Source organism: Python bivittatus, unplaced genomic scaffold (genome assembly GCF_059951505.1).
Source record: "Python bivittatus isolate LINGU-HERP-01145 unplaced genomic scaffold, Pbiv_v1 ctg000080_np1212, whole genome shotgun sequence".
Taxonomy (NCBI): domain Eukaryota; kingdom Metazoa; phylum Chordata; class Lepidosauria; order Squamata; family Pythonidae; genus Python; species Python bivittatus.
Window position 1 is genome coordinate 89,180,609 of NW_028277035.1, and position 14,832 is coordinate 89,195,440.

At 44.8% G+C, this 14,832-nt stretch overlaps 1 protein-coding gene across 1 annotated transcript; it reads left to right on the forward strand.

The window, feature by feature from the left end:
• The first annotated feature begins 4,438 nt into the window (after positions 1-4,438).
• LOC148216796 (butyrophilin subfamily 1 member A1-like) lies at positions 4,439-13,308 on the forward strand. The gene is made up of 4 exons (XM_088134616.1): positions 4,439-4,531; positions 5,735-5,830; positions 10,196-10,294; positions 12,522-13,308. The coding sequence occupies exons 1-4, from the start codon at positions 4,468-4,470 to the stop codon at positions 13,040-13,042; spliced, it is 780 nt and encodes a 259-aa protein (XP_087990742.1). The 5' UTR covers positions 4,439-4,467; the 3' UTR covers positions 13,043-13,308.
• Positions 13,309-14,832: the final 1,524 nt, after the last annotated feature.

A 14,832-nucleotide genomic window follows, 5' to 3' on the forward strand; every position in this document is an offset into this window, starting at 1 on the left:
TAATTCTCTAGCAGACGGGATCCACAGCGTGCCCTCTCTGCCAGATCTGGTGGGACGGGCAGATGTAACTGGGAGAGGCGGTCCCTCAGGTAACCCAGCCCCATGCCATGAAGGGCTTTAAAGGTCAAACCAGCACCTTGAATTGGACCCGGAAGCAAACTGGCAACCAGTGCAGCTCACGAAGCAGAGGTATAACATATACCGCCCTAGGGGCAAAAATAACTGCCTGCGCTGCTGCATTTTGCACCAGCTGAAGCTTCCGGATACTCTTTAAGGGCAGCCCCATGTACAGCATGTTACAGAAATCCAAATGGGAGGTGACCAGGGCATGAGTGACAGTGATTAGGTCCCTCTGATCTAGGAATGGGCGCAACTGGCACACAACACAAAGCTATGCAAAGGCCCTCCTAGCCACGACTGCTACCTGGTCCTCAAGTAGGAGTCATGAGTCCAGGAGGACCCCAAGTTTGTGCACAGGGTCTGTCTGGGGCAGTGCAACCCCATTCAGTACCAAAGATGGCATAGCTCTAGCACCAGAAGGCCCCAAAACCCACAGCCACTCAGTCTTGCCAGGGCTCAGCTGAAGACTGTTGTTCTCCATCCAGACCCTCACAGCCTCCAGGTACCGGGATAAGACATTCACAGCATTGCTTAATTCGCCAGGGGCAGAGATGTATAATTGGGTGTCATCAGCATATTGATGATACCATACCCCATGGCAACGGATGAGCTCACCCAGCAGCCTCATGTTAAATAGGAGGGGGGAGAGCACCAAACCCTGTGGCACCCCACATAATAGGCGCCGAGGGCGGGATCTCTCCTCTCCAACCTCCACCGACTGGAATCGGCCTTGGAGGAAGGAGATGAACCAGCACAACACAGTGCCACCCACCGGTATCAAAAGCCGCTGATAGGTCAAGTAGGGCAAGGATGGATGCACAACCCCCATCCTGCCCTTGCCAGAGATCATCCAAAGCGCAACCAATGCTGTTTCCATTCCATACCCAGGCCTGAATCCCAGCTGAAAGGGATCCAGATCCAAGGACCTCTGAAGCTGTTGCGCAACCACATTCTCAATCACCTTCCCCAAAAAGGGGAGGTTAGATACTGGATGAAAATTGTCCAGTATAGTGGGGTCCAGCGATGGCTTCTTGAGGAGAGGGTGAACCAAGTCCTCCTTAAAAGATGACAGAACAACCCCCTCACTCAAAGATGCGTTAACCATCGCTAGAACCCACTCACATGACACCTTCCAGGCTTCTGTCACAAGCCAGGAGGGGCATGGATCTAAAGAGCAGGTGGCTGAGCTCACAGCCCCAAGGACCCTATCCACTTCTTCAGATCCAACAGGTCCAAACCGTTCCCAGATAACAAGGAAAGACTCCTCTCTAGGCACCTCCACTGGACCTGCCGTAAAGCCAGCATCCAACTGAGAATGAATCCGAGCGATTTTATCCAACAGATGCTGAGAAAATTCCTCTGCACATCCCTGCAGAAGGTCCTCCAAGCCATCCTTACCCAGGAGGGCTCATGTCACCCAAAACAGGGCTCTGGGGCAGCTATCTGCAGACGCAATAAGAGCAGAGGCGTAATGATCCTTCACTGCCCTTATCCCCACTAAGCAGGCATGAATAGCCGCTGTAACCTGTGTTCGGTCGGGTTCATCCCTCGTTGAATGCCAGCGACACTCTAGACATCTCTTCTCTCAATTCCTCTCCCTTAGCTCTTCCATAAACCACGGAGAGTGCCGGGATCCCTGAGAGGAGAGAGGTCACATGATTGTGATCCAATCCAAAGCCTCAGCCACCCCTTTATTCCAAGTGGCAACCAGTGCTTCAGATGGACCATGCAGCAGACCAATAGGAACCACCCCCAGCTCCTTCTGGAACCCATCCAGGTCCATTAGTCATGGAGGGTGAACTGATCTAATAGGTCCAGCCTCCCTGAAGTGGATAGTGGTGCTAGGGAATCCCATTATAATCAGGGCATGATCTGACCATGACAAGGGGGACACCAAAAGCTCCCCCAATTTCCGATCACATAGCCACTGCTCCAACAGGAACACCAGATCTGGTGTATGACCACTGTTCCATGTCGGGCTCTGAATGATTTGGGATAGGCCCGTGGCCGTCATAGTGGCCATGAGCTCCCAAGCCACCTCAGACCCCACCCCTAGAGAAGGCAAATTGAAGTTCCCCAAGACCATAAGCCTGGGGAACTCCACTGCCAACCCAGAAATGGTGTCAAGAAACTTAGGCAGGGAAGTTGCTGTGCAGCAAGGAGGCTGATATAACAGCAGCAGTCCCGACTGATCCCTAGAGCCCAACGTAATGAACAGGGTCTCACATCTGGGGACCTGTGGTGCAGCACCCCTGAAAGCTGTAAGAGATTCCCGGATGACAATCGCCACGTCTCCACCCCTGCCCCAGGCTCTCGGCTGATGCCACACTTGAAACCCGGCTGGACATAGCTCTGTGAGGGCTACCCCCCCCCCCTCCAAATCCACCCAGGTCTCAGTGATGCATGCCAGGTCAGCCCTCTCATCTGTGATTAAATCACTGATGAGGGATGCCTTATTACAGACTGGCCTGGCATTTAGAAGCAGCAGCTGGAGACCAGAGCCTCTGAAGGTCTGCTGACAGGGTACCAGGGCTGAGACTGAAATTGAGGAGGTGGAACATGAAACTGGCAACAAACTTCCATGTAAGCAGTTCGTGATCTGTTCTAGTCAGCACCTGGCCATGCGCTGATGGTATAATTGAGTTCCTCCAGCTTTTTCCAACCAGGAGAAATCTCTGTAAAGAATGTCAGCAATAATAAAGGTGGGATAACAAAATCTAAAAAGAAGAAGAAAGAAAGGAAATGCAAGAGATAGAGCAAATGAGCACTAAACCCATTACACTTATTCCTCACGCAAATCACAGTTTACATGAGACCTTCCAAAGAAGTTGGAGAAATGCAAAACGAACCAATGGGTTTCTGAAAAGGCAGAGAGATGCAAGATCAGACAGCTGAATAGGATGAATAATGGAGAGCGCAAGAAACTACGAGGTGATTTATGTTCCTTTAACTGATTACAGTAACAGATTCGACTTGATAAATACTACTTTTCCACTCCCAATTGATTTCTTCTCAGCATCTCTATGTACATTAACATTTTCTGAATGGTTTGTCACACATTGCAAATTTGCATCCTCCTCATTTCTAGAACATTCAGAAAGCTTCAAGACAGTCTAAGAGGCTGTTAACCATCATTCCAATCAAGTCTGCTCCATGAAGAGTCACCCCTTGAACTTCAGGATGGTGTGATAACTTTGGTAGCTTGTGAACAAGCTTTCTCTTTTTCCAGAGTCTTATTCCAGAACCTCATAACAAAGTGTACATTAGAAATGAGAGACTTCTCACTTGGCCCCTTCAGTACTTTTTACCTCTTTGTATTTTTTTTTTAATTCTTAAATGAATCAGAGTTGAATTGCCTATCACCACCAGACCGACCATTTTTGGTTGCTTTTTCATTAGGTCTCCCTCAAACTATTTGATCCACACAGGTTCTGAAAGTTGTTGAGTAGTCCTATTTTAGAGGACCATAGTTCAGATTCAGGACCTTGCAGTTTCTCAGTTGCCTTGGATTTTGGCCCCATCTCCTTGCTGAATACTCTCTCATTACTGTATAAATGATGGGGGCAATTCTCATATATCCTTACCTGCGGTTCTCTTATAGAGTAAAAATGTTCAGTAACACTGGTTAGAAGTACCAGTTCAGAGGTATCTATGGGGTATGGTGGGAAGGAAAGAGGGGAGTGATGAGAGCAGAGTTGTGCTGTCACAGTGCAAGCCCCACCTCTTTGGGATATGCATTTTGACATCACACACACGTAGAAAAGGGGTGGACCTTCAGTACAACGGCGTGAGGCCCCTTTAGTAATTTTAATGAAAGCCTCCAGTCCTACAGATACCCCTGCTCTGGTTCATGCAAACAGAGTCTGTACTTAGTAGCAGATACAGGTGTGAGTAAAGAGTAGCTTAAAGACAGATGCCTAAGTTCAAAAAGAGCAAGTGAAAGTTATTATGGAAGTTACGAGCTCCGATAAAAGTGTACCGGTGCAGTTACACTTTTACTGGTGCAGTTACACTGAACCACAGGAACAGAAAAATAAATATTTACTCATCAAATAAAAGGGTTGAATAAATAGGACTGGTTTTGTCTGGAAGCTAACCGCAGCTAAAGTAAAAACCAACCAAATTTGGAGATGCTCCCAAGAATAATTGGCAAACAGTTTAATTCCAGGAGGGAGCATTCAAAAATGCATCTTCTGCTTCATTGATAAAATTTATAAAGTGATAGCAGAGGCTGTTAAGAAATGGAAACTAAGCTTCCTTCTCTCTCTCTCTCTTTGCCTGTGGTTCTTTTGTTTTCAATTTTTGTTTTGAAAGGTTACTTTAAGACGGAGGAATATTTTAGTCAGCATGGATCACCAACCGCAGCACCTACCAAGAGTTCTCCCCTTGCTAAGATCTACTCAGCCCAAAGGTACTGAATTCATATTCTAATCGCCTTCACTTTTTAACCACGAAGCTATGCTTGACTATTTTGTTTGATATTCATGTAAAATAACATACGGTAAAGCCCAAAGAAAAACCTGGGGTTTTGAAAAGGAGGGAAAAAAATGGCATCGGCTAAAATTGCTATTTTGCAACCACATTTCAGCAGCTAAATTATTGGGGGAGGAGGGACAGGGGACTCGCAGGGGCAAAAAAATAGAGAAGGGAACTGCAGGCCGGCCAGAGGCTTCAAACTGCCCACCAACTTTACATCTCTGTCCAAAGAGGGTAAAAAAATGTGGCCTGTGACGTTCTACTCTCACTGACATGCCTGGAAATACTAACATTTGAAACGGGCTTTTCTTAACAATGAGATGCTTTTATGTGGTTTTAAGATGAGAACAGTTCTTAGGGTAGAATAATACTTGAGCTGTATCAGCCCTTGTGGCTGGTTTTTTTTTCTTTTTTCGCTTAGGTTTAAGAAGCGGTTTTGTTTCTGAAGAGCTTAACGATGCTTGGCGTTTGGTTTTCTCTTCAGCTGGAGAATGTTTCTATTAAAAGCTGACATCCACTTGCTGATCTGCAAGGCTGTAGCACAAGGTTACCCACTGGGGGTGTGTGGGTGTAAAAAGTCAAGGTGGTGGCCCCAACCGCATAGCTGAAGCCTCATCTCTTTTTTACATCTGTTGCAGATGTGACATACATAAAAAAGGGGTAGGGCTTCGATTACGTTGTCACGGCTGCCATCTTGTCAGCCCCATGAGGTAGACCAGATTAGGAAACCGACTCCACAGGAAGACTAGAACTATATTTTATTGAAATATAGTAACAGAATCTTGCAAGTTTGCCTGTGTTTTCCCTTCCCTCCCTCTTATACCCCCGGGAATTATGGGGGTACCAGTCTTTTTCTAATATTTTCCCCACCAACCTGGGCTTAACACATGCTTCTTTTGCACCTGCTATTGTCCTAATGGCTTCTGGATGGCTTCTCCAAGGTCATCTCCATGGCTTCCTACACATCTCGACTCTTTGACACCCCCCCCTCCCATACACATGGCAGATGCCCCTGCTATACCTGTCAATATCATGCAGTGGATCCATCAGCTACAATGAACTTCCAAGAGTTTCATAAGAACTCTTACATCTTCCAATGTTATTGATTTTTACTGTATTTATCCCCAATGTTCCACAGATGCTTCATCTTGCTTCTGGGCCAGAATTGCTTTTGGGATATTGCTGATAGCAAGCATTGTTCTGAAGTGCCTGGTGATCATTCTGATCTTTTCAGGTAATGATCTGGTTTCATCCTATAATCTGAAAAGAGAAGCTGGCCCTTCTAAGTCAGCCCCCAACCCCTGACTAATAACCCCACTAGGGCTGACCAGGTTTGGGAAGTGATTTTGGCAAAAGGGTTTTGACGTTGTGCAATCACAACAGCTCTCTGTTGTTCATTCATTCATACACTTCTTAGATCAGGCTTGTGCGTGACCCTGAACAAAGATGCAGCTGCTTGAAGAGTCACGTGAAAGATGGGTGGCATTAATCATGCTATTTTTTAAAAGCGGCAGGATCTTTCAGAAGCTTAAAAAAGATGTGCGTGCTTTAATGTACAGAAGAACAACACTGAAGCACTTCTTCTGGATCATTTTTGAAGGGTGCACAACCCCAATAAATATACTTCTTGCTATACCAGCTTTCCTCAACCAGGCACTTTCCAGATATAGTCCTTGAAGTCCCAGCCAGCAGCCAAATATCAAGACATAATTTTAAAAGTTTATAACTTTCTAGTGGGACCAAGAAAAAGGGCCTTCTCTGTGGTGGCTCCCTCCCTAGGGAATATCATTCTCCTGGAGATAAGACTGGCCCCCACCTTGATACTTTCCCGGAAGACCATGAAGATGTGGTTTTGTCAGCAGGCCCAGAGCCCCCGGCTGATATGGAGCCAATCAAATGGAGTATGTCATTGCTGCCAGGAGGGTGGTTGGGTTGGCGAGATTATTGGTATGTATTATAGGTCTTTCCAGTAGTAATGTATGGCTGTGAGAGCTGGACCATAAAAAAGGCCGAGCGCCGAAGAATTGATGCCTTTGAACTGTGGTGCTGGAGAAGACTCTTGAGAGTCCCCTGGACTGCTAGGAGGTCAAACCAGTCAATCTTAAAGGAAATCAACCCTGATTGCTCATTGGAAGGATCGATAATGAAGCTCAAGCTCAGATATTTTGGTCACCTAATGCGAAGAGAGATCTCTTTGGAGAAGACCCTGATGCTGGGAAAGATTGAAGGCAAAAGGAGAAGAGGACGGCAGAGGATGAGATGGTTAGATAGCATCACTGAAGCAATGAGCATGAAACTGAGCAAACTCAGGGAGGCAGTGAAGGACAGGAAGGCCTGGCGCAATGTGGTTCATGGGGTCACGAAGAGTCGGACACGACTTAACGACTAAACAACAACATTATAGGTCTTAATTCTGTAAGCCACCCAGAGTCACCGTGTGTGATTTGGGAGGCCATATAAATTTGTTAAATAAATAAATAAATAAATATTAAAAGGGTAGCGGTCTGCTACAGCACAAACCAGAAACAGCATTGTCCATTGGGTGTCTGTCTGCTTTGGAGAAAAAGCCACCTTGAATTTGGAACCAGGCTTAGGACTGAAACCAAAAGAATCAGCTTGAAGATGAATCCTTTTCAGTAGTGCAGAATAACATAGCTCAAGACTGAAGTGTTGGGTTCTTGGCGTTCTCTGAGCTTGGTTGTTTTCCTCCAGACATTTTGTTACTAAGCTGTATGACATCATCAGTGCACGGGAGAGTGGGGTTTGCTGACACATGGAGATAAACCCTATTTACATGCCATTTAAAAGACATAACCAAAAGTCAAGGGAGGGGAAAAAAACAGCCCGGAGCACATTATCCCAAGCAACTCGCACCCAGAGAGGCAAGAAACAACACCAGGTACTATATATATAAACAACAAGCAAACTTCACCCTCCTATGCATGGATGAGGTGACGTTGCTTGGTAACAAAACGTCTGTATTTTCAGTGTCTTTTGTCTCTCCCCATAGCTCTAGTTCACTCTGCTCTGGGCTGTTTGCTTTCTTCCTCAACCTTTGGCTATGTCTTTTAAATGGCACATAGATGGTGTTTATGTGTCAGCAAACTTTACTCTCTCATGCACTGATGATGTTACTTAACAAAATGTCTGCAGGAAAAGATCCAAGCTCAGAGAATAGCAAGAACCCAACATCAGTGGATTTGCTGCAATAGACATGTTTGTGGACCCGAATCCATTTGATCAAATGCATGGAATGTCCTCCCCAGTTGGCAGGTTGGAATATTAATCTGTACACTAATGAGTACCAGGCAGCCTTCCCCACCTGTGGCCTTCTGCTTCGTTGTGACCACAACTCTATGAAATGGATTTACAGTCTCAAGAAGTCTAAAAGGTGATTAGGTTTGAAAAGGCCACTAGAGGAAGAAGAAAAAAGCTGTAACAACGAGGTCAGAAAGAAGGAATGCAGGCAACACTGCTGACACTGAAGTGTTGCTGTGTGGGGAGAAAGGGACATAATGAAGTTGTAAAACTAGAGTTGAACAATATAACAGATGTGTTATCGTGATAAATACTAGATAACATAAGCCTAAGGTTATCCCACATAGGGATAGATAACCCATATAAGGTGGGTTAGGGAATGCAGGAAATATTGTCTTGCAAAGGCATCCATGAGGGGGAGGGTCACAAAAGTGAAGATGGCAGCTGTTGACTGCACCATCAAAGCCCGACCTTAGAGAAAGGAGGCAGGGCTTTGGTGGCACGGTCATGGTCATAATCATAACGTTTTTTACTATCTCTCCCATCTGCATCCCTCTCAGCAGATATCCTGGTCTTGCATATATTTTGAGTTTTGCTTTAAATGCTCATAAATCATATTTATTATATTCCACCATCATTTGGAGAGAACCAGACTGGGGTAGCAGTTTAAAGGCACCAGGCCAAAAACCAGGAGACTATGAGATCTAGTCCTGCCTTTAGCACAAAGACAGCTGAGTGACTTTGGGCCAGACACACACTCTCAGTCATAGGAAGAAGAAGGATGCAAGGGCAAACCACTTCCAAAAATCTTGCCAAGAAAACTGCAGGGACCTGTCCACACAGTCGCCAGGAGTCAAGGTTGATCTGAAAGCACAAAACTCCCTAACCACCCATCCTATCATTTTCCCCCCACTGTTAACATTTCAAAGAAAACTGATTTCAAAATAAGTCTGTTGGTCTTGAAAGTGACACAACTTTAGTTTTAAAAGAAAACAAATCATGGTTTTTGAAATGTGAGCTTTCTTCGGCATGCTTTAAAAAGATGATTGAAGACATATGTAAGAACACGATCTTATCCCAACTAACCCTCATTTTTTTCCCACCTGTTTAATCTATCAATATGTCCATTTATCCTTTTCCTTGTCTGTCTCTCCCAGTTCTCTCCAGCACTTGGTTGCAAGGAAGTCAATACTTGCTCATTCACTGGGAACCTCTCTTGTTCCTCTTTCCCCTTTCAGAAACTTGAAAAGAGCACTTCCTTCCTTCCCCATTTTAACAGGAGAGGGGAGCAGATGTTATAAATATCTTACTGCACTTCCCCTCGCAATATGTTCCATTCGCTGCAGAGGCATAGAGCGTGGGGCTCTTGGAAGCCTGGGGTATAGACTACAGAGATCACCAAACACGAGGGTCCACAGGGGAGGCCAAAAATCCAGGAGGATGGCTGCAAAGCCCCACCCCTTTTTTATGTGGGTCATGTGTGCAATCCACATAAAAGAGGGGCAGAGCTTCAGTCTTGTAGTCATGGCCATCTTGACTGTCACCAAAGCTTGTTATCCAAATGTACTTTTTAATTCTATTTATTTATTCATCCCTTCATTCAATCACGCAATCGATCCATCCATCAGTATGGCCACCCATCTCAAATACATGACTCTAGGTGGCTTACAACAATTAAAAAATAATATAAAAAGAACAGAAAACAAATGAAGTAGTCCATCAATGTGATGGAAAGGGGGAAAGAATTAAGCCCATGACTGAAAAGTAATCGAATTAAGTATGGCTGATTTTAAATGAATAACAAATTCAAATTCAGTTTAGTTTTTGTCCTGGCTGTACCCCTTTCTTTCTGCATTCCCCAGCTTGCCACTCAAAGTCTTTAGCCCAAGAAAAGCTCCACATTCTGACTTTAGAGCAGTGTTTCTCAACCTTGGCAACTTTAAGATGCATGGACTTCAACTCCCAGAATTTTCAACTCCCAGAAAAAGAAGAGGTCATGAGATTGCTCACTTGTACTCCAAACAGCTGCTCCTCATGAGTAGACTGCAGGAACTGAGTTTTTTGTGGTCAACTTGTGAATTGAGCCACTGGGTTTGTTTTGACACTGGGCTTTGTGCTCTTCAAATCTGCAGTCTGCAAACACCTAAACATGGTGAAAGAACCAAGTAGCTAAGTAGCCCTTGGCTTTGTTTTAGCCAAAGCTGTCCTTGGAGCAATAGGACTGTGACACACCCTCTCCAAAAGATGTCATATATTAATAAACTCTTTAAACTCTCTCTGTATGAAATGAAGAAGAAGAAAAGGATGGTGACCTCATTCTAACATCAAACTATTCTTTAAGGTACTCAGGTTCCTAGCAAGGGAGTCAAGGCAAAGGAAGGGATCCGAAGTTGTCTGCAGAAATGTATTCCTTGTGGGTCAGCTGAAAACCACATAACAGGTAACCCTGCTTCTTTCACTCATAAGGAGAACTGAAATCCAGGTAGAGTATAGTGGTCCATCTGAGATTCTTCCTCAGATGTCACTAAGTTACAGAATCAAGAACAAAACTGATTTTTACAGGATCTGCTTCTGATAGTTTAAGAGTCAAGCTACATGAGATAGACAGACAGACAGACAGATAATCCATCAGTCCATCATTTTATCATTTTTCTGGTCATCTGAGGTAGAAGCTCCCAAATAGCCTTTCGTCTCAAGTGACTGGAAAAAACAATGATGCACATTTCAATAAAGGAGAGTTTTAAAAAGCACATTTAAACATTTCAGTAGGAATGGAGGGAAGTACAGTGGTACCTCGGGTCACGAACTTAATTCGTTCCGCGACTCTGGTCGCGACCCGAATTGGTCGCGACCCGAATCAAATTTTCCCATAAGGTTTAATGTAAATACGGTTAATCCGTTCTGAACCATATGTATTTTTTTTTTAAACCACAAAAATATGACACAAAGTACAGTACAAAGAGAGAGAACGCTAACCTTGCTTGAGGCGTGGAGGACAGGAAGGCGGGTGGGGAGGGGGTTATTGTTTGGAGGGAGAGTCCCCCTCCCTACAGGAAGCCACGACCATGTGTCACGGGAGGGAAAATGGCCGCGGATCCTGTTCATCACCTGATGCGGAGTTCGTGAACGGAAGCAAAATTTTGCGAATGGTGCTGTTCGTGACCCGAATTGGTCGTGAACAGAAGCATTCGTGAACTGAGGTACCACTGTATTCATTTAGGATATTTACACACACACACATGTATATGTGTGCGTGTCTAACTGTCCGTCTCTCTCTCTCTCTCTCTATTTATCATCTGTCAATCCAGGAAGCCCCACCTACAGGAAGCAAAGCAACTGCCAATGGAATTCTAGAAGAGAAAGAAAGGCAGGAGGGAACAGAAGCCTGGAAATTGTCCAATGGGACAATATGGTAGCTTGAATCTGGACCGAATATATTGCAGCTGTTGCCAAAATGATCCAAGCAGGATTTTCCTAAATCCATTCTGAGTGGAGCCGGCATAAACAGGACAGGAGCAGCGTGAAGTACAGACATGCCGTGAAGCCACTGTAGGTGCAAGAAGAGTAATTTGCAAGGAAGGAACAGTTTGGCAAACAGATTGAAACTGGAAGGGTTAGGAAATGTAAAGGCTGATCAGTAGGAGGTATCCCTCATCTTCTCCCATCTCCTCTGTTCTGTCACCTACTGTGGCTAAGTCATAAACTCTGTTAAGTTGCAAGCTGGACAAAAAACGTTAACTGGGCTTAAAATACAATACTCAACATTTCGTGTCATAGCATCCATTCTCATCCAGATGTAGTTATAGGAGGGTTTCCGTTCTGCGATCTTGGAAGGAAACAGTTGTGTGTGTGCAGGCATGCTATTTCTTTCTTTTTTTTTTTAGTGGCATCACAAATCAATCTCTTAGATGCATTTTTGGGGTTTTGTGGCTCAAAATGTTTCAACAAGCAGGCGTACCACACTACATTTATTTCTATTTTAACTTGTAATCTTTAGGTGAAATAAAGCTATGTGATTCTGAAAGGGCAGATATACAGATAAACCACATGAATTGTGATATATTGTGTTTCAATCTGCATAGACATTTTATCTTGGCACGTTGATGTCTGGTTTATTTATGTGACATGGTGCAATCCCCAAACTATTCTCCTTTTGCTATTTTTTTCTACATTCTAACGTTCTTCTAAAATTAATTGAGTCCAGATTTTGCAATGAATGTGGCTTTCTTGCACAATCAAATTGCATGTGCTTCTATCTAGAATTGCTACCATTAAAAAAAAAAAGACAATCACAATAGAATTTCCTTTGTAACTTTCCCCTGACGACTTTCTCCTTGGATCTTACACACAAGTCAAAGTATTTTCATGCAAACCATGGTTTCAGAAGCCTACCATTTTAACACTAACTCCATCAGTGTCATAGATCCCTGGGATATCAGCTCTATAGTACTGAATACTTCTGAAATCACTAATGGTGTTCAATTGTATTACCTATTTAACATCAGCATAACTGTAATCTCCTTTTAGAAAAATTCCCTGAATTTTTCCCAGCTCTAGAGTCCTACTTTTGCAAAACAAAATGATAGCTATAAAAATTATTTCTTCAAATAAGAGCTAAAAATTCCACAATTAATGGTGAAGATTTTTCCATTATTTCTTCCACACAGCAAATTTGACCCTGGATCCAAGCACAGCTCATCCCCAGCTCTATGTATCACCTGATTTGAAAAGCGTGAGATGGAGAGGAATGAAACAGAATGTGAACAGCAGTCCTCTGAGATACGACGTTATGGCCAGTGTCCTAAGCCACGAGAGCTTTACCTCTGGGAAGCTTTGCTGGGAGGTGGAGGTGGTGGAGGGAGGAGACTGGTGGGGGGTGGGAATTGTTAGGGAGTCTGCAAATAGAAACGGGCCAATTGTCCTTGAACCTCGTGGGGGTTACTGGGGAGTGCAGCGAATTGATGGAAAGTATGAGGCGATCACTCAGTCCAGGACAAATTTGGCATTGTGCCATCCCCCAAGAAGGATCCGAGTTTCCTTGGACTATTCAGAAGGCCTTGTGGCATTTTTTGATGGCGATACGCATGCTGAACTCTTCACTTTTCCTAAAGCAAATTTTGCTGGAGAGAAGATTCATGCTTGGTTCTTGATCTATAAGTGGAACGGAGAGCTCCTTCTCCACCCCTGACATAATGGTACAAAGGAGGTCATCACGTTGGAAGAACTTCAGACCACCTGCCTTAAGCTCTCTTCTACTCCTTCTGTTCCTCTCTGCCTCCCGCTACCACCTGCCCCTGTCACTTCCCTTCTCCTCCCTTTCCCCTTCTGCTCTGCTACCACCATTTTTCATTCTAAATCAAAGATCCCTTAAGTTGCAGTAAGAAGCTGTGTTTCCAAACGATACTTCTCTTCTAAGTCAAAGACTAGAAGAAATAAATCATGTTTCAACCTGTCTTCTAAATCTGAGAGCAAGTGCACCGGACAGGACCAGTACACAAATAATTACCCTGACACTGAAAGCTCACCTGCCAACCCATCACCCCAACATGTACCTCGTAGCCATTAGCTCTCTGTGTGCTGCTGGCCGCTCCCGTCCCAAACCTTCTGACTCCGTCATCCAGAGGCCAAACAGCAATGCTTCCAGTCAAGGAAGGGCAGCGCAGGGCAGGGCAGGCCATGGTGGGTGCTTGCTTCCTTCTACTTCTGTGGCCCCATGCACCTTAATGCGATCAAGAGTCAAGTTGCTGAAGTCAGATATTTAAGATGTGAGAGCACCCCATGTTTTTAGATGCTCAGGGTTGGTGCTGAACGATGTACTTTTAAGCTCAGAAAGAAGGACGTGTCTGAGAAACATGAGCTAGATCACCCTGAGATGCATCACCAAGCCTCTGAGACCTCCATGCAATGCTCATTCCATGTTAAAATCACCCCGACCCATGTTCTTTTTCACTTTTCTACCCTGCCAGCCTGGTGTAGCGGGGAAGGCTTCAGGCTAGAAACCGTTTCTAGTCCCGCCTGAGGCACGAAGCCAGTGGGGGGGCCTTGGGCCAGGCCCTCTCTCTCTGCCCTGGGAAGGAGGAGGAGGAGGAGGCCAGGGCAAACCACAGCTGAAAATCTTGCCAAGAAAACTGCAGGGATTGTCCAGGCAGCCGGCAGGGGTCAAGGCACAAGAGAAAACCAAAGCAGAGCTCAAGAGGCAGCAGAGCTCAAGAGGACAAAACTTGATATCCTTGGTGGATGCCTTTTTAACATTATACTTTAGCAAAAAGATGAGAAGTAAGAGAGCCTGTAGGCTTATTATCTAAAAGTCAGAACACAAAAGGAAAAGGGGTCGCATGGCTGCCATGAGGAGTATCCACACCACAGTCAGCAAAAGCCCTTGGTCCTTGGGTATGGACCTTGTTCCTATTCTTCTCATAGGTGCCCAAACCTCAAAGACAAAGTTTTCCCAGTCTTTCATATTCAGAGTCTGTCTATAGCTACTCCTTTGCCCCTATCAAGTCCCAACTTGCACAGAGCCTTTTGATTGGAAGAAAGGCGGGTGCCCAGACACACTGTGGGACCTGCCTGGCTGGTTCAGATGCCCTATTGCAACCTAGGCATTCACAGTTCAATGTCTTCCATACTGAATTTGAGGAAGGCAATAACTTTTCAGAATCTTTCCATGGGATTCATCTCTATTAACATCTGATGACCATCAGCCTAGATGGGTTTAAAACAGAATAGATAGATTCATGGGTAGGGTGACTAAAGAGAGCCTTCCTATTGAACAGTACTAGACCTTGGGTTCCTGGGAGCAATATGGAAGATCCATTGCCTTAAATCTCTGCTTGTGAGAAGAATCTGTGGGAACCAAGCTGTGAACTATATATGAGTACCTTTATCTGCAGGAGCCTAAGGTAGGTTGGTAGGGTTGGGTCAAGGGCATGAGTGGATTTCTAAGATGGGTGGGATCTAGGTAAGTGCCATGAGCTAAGA

Coding starts and splice junctions, on each gene's coding strand:
- LOC148216796 (XM_088134616.1), top strand. CDS start 4,468: ATGGATCACCAACCGCAGCACCTACCAAGAGTTCTCCCCTTGCTAAGA. Junction 5,831..10,195: donor GATCATTCTGATCTTTTCAG/GTAATGATCTGG, acceptor CTATTCTTTAAG/GTACTCAGGTTCCTAGCAAG. Junction 10,295..12,521: donor AGCTGAAAACCACATAACAG/GTAACCCTGCTT, acceptor TCTTCCACACAG/CAAATTTGACCCTGGATCCA.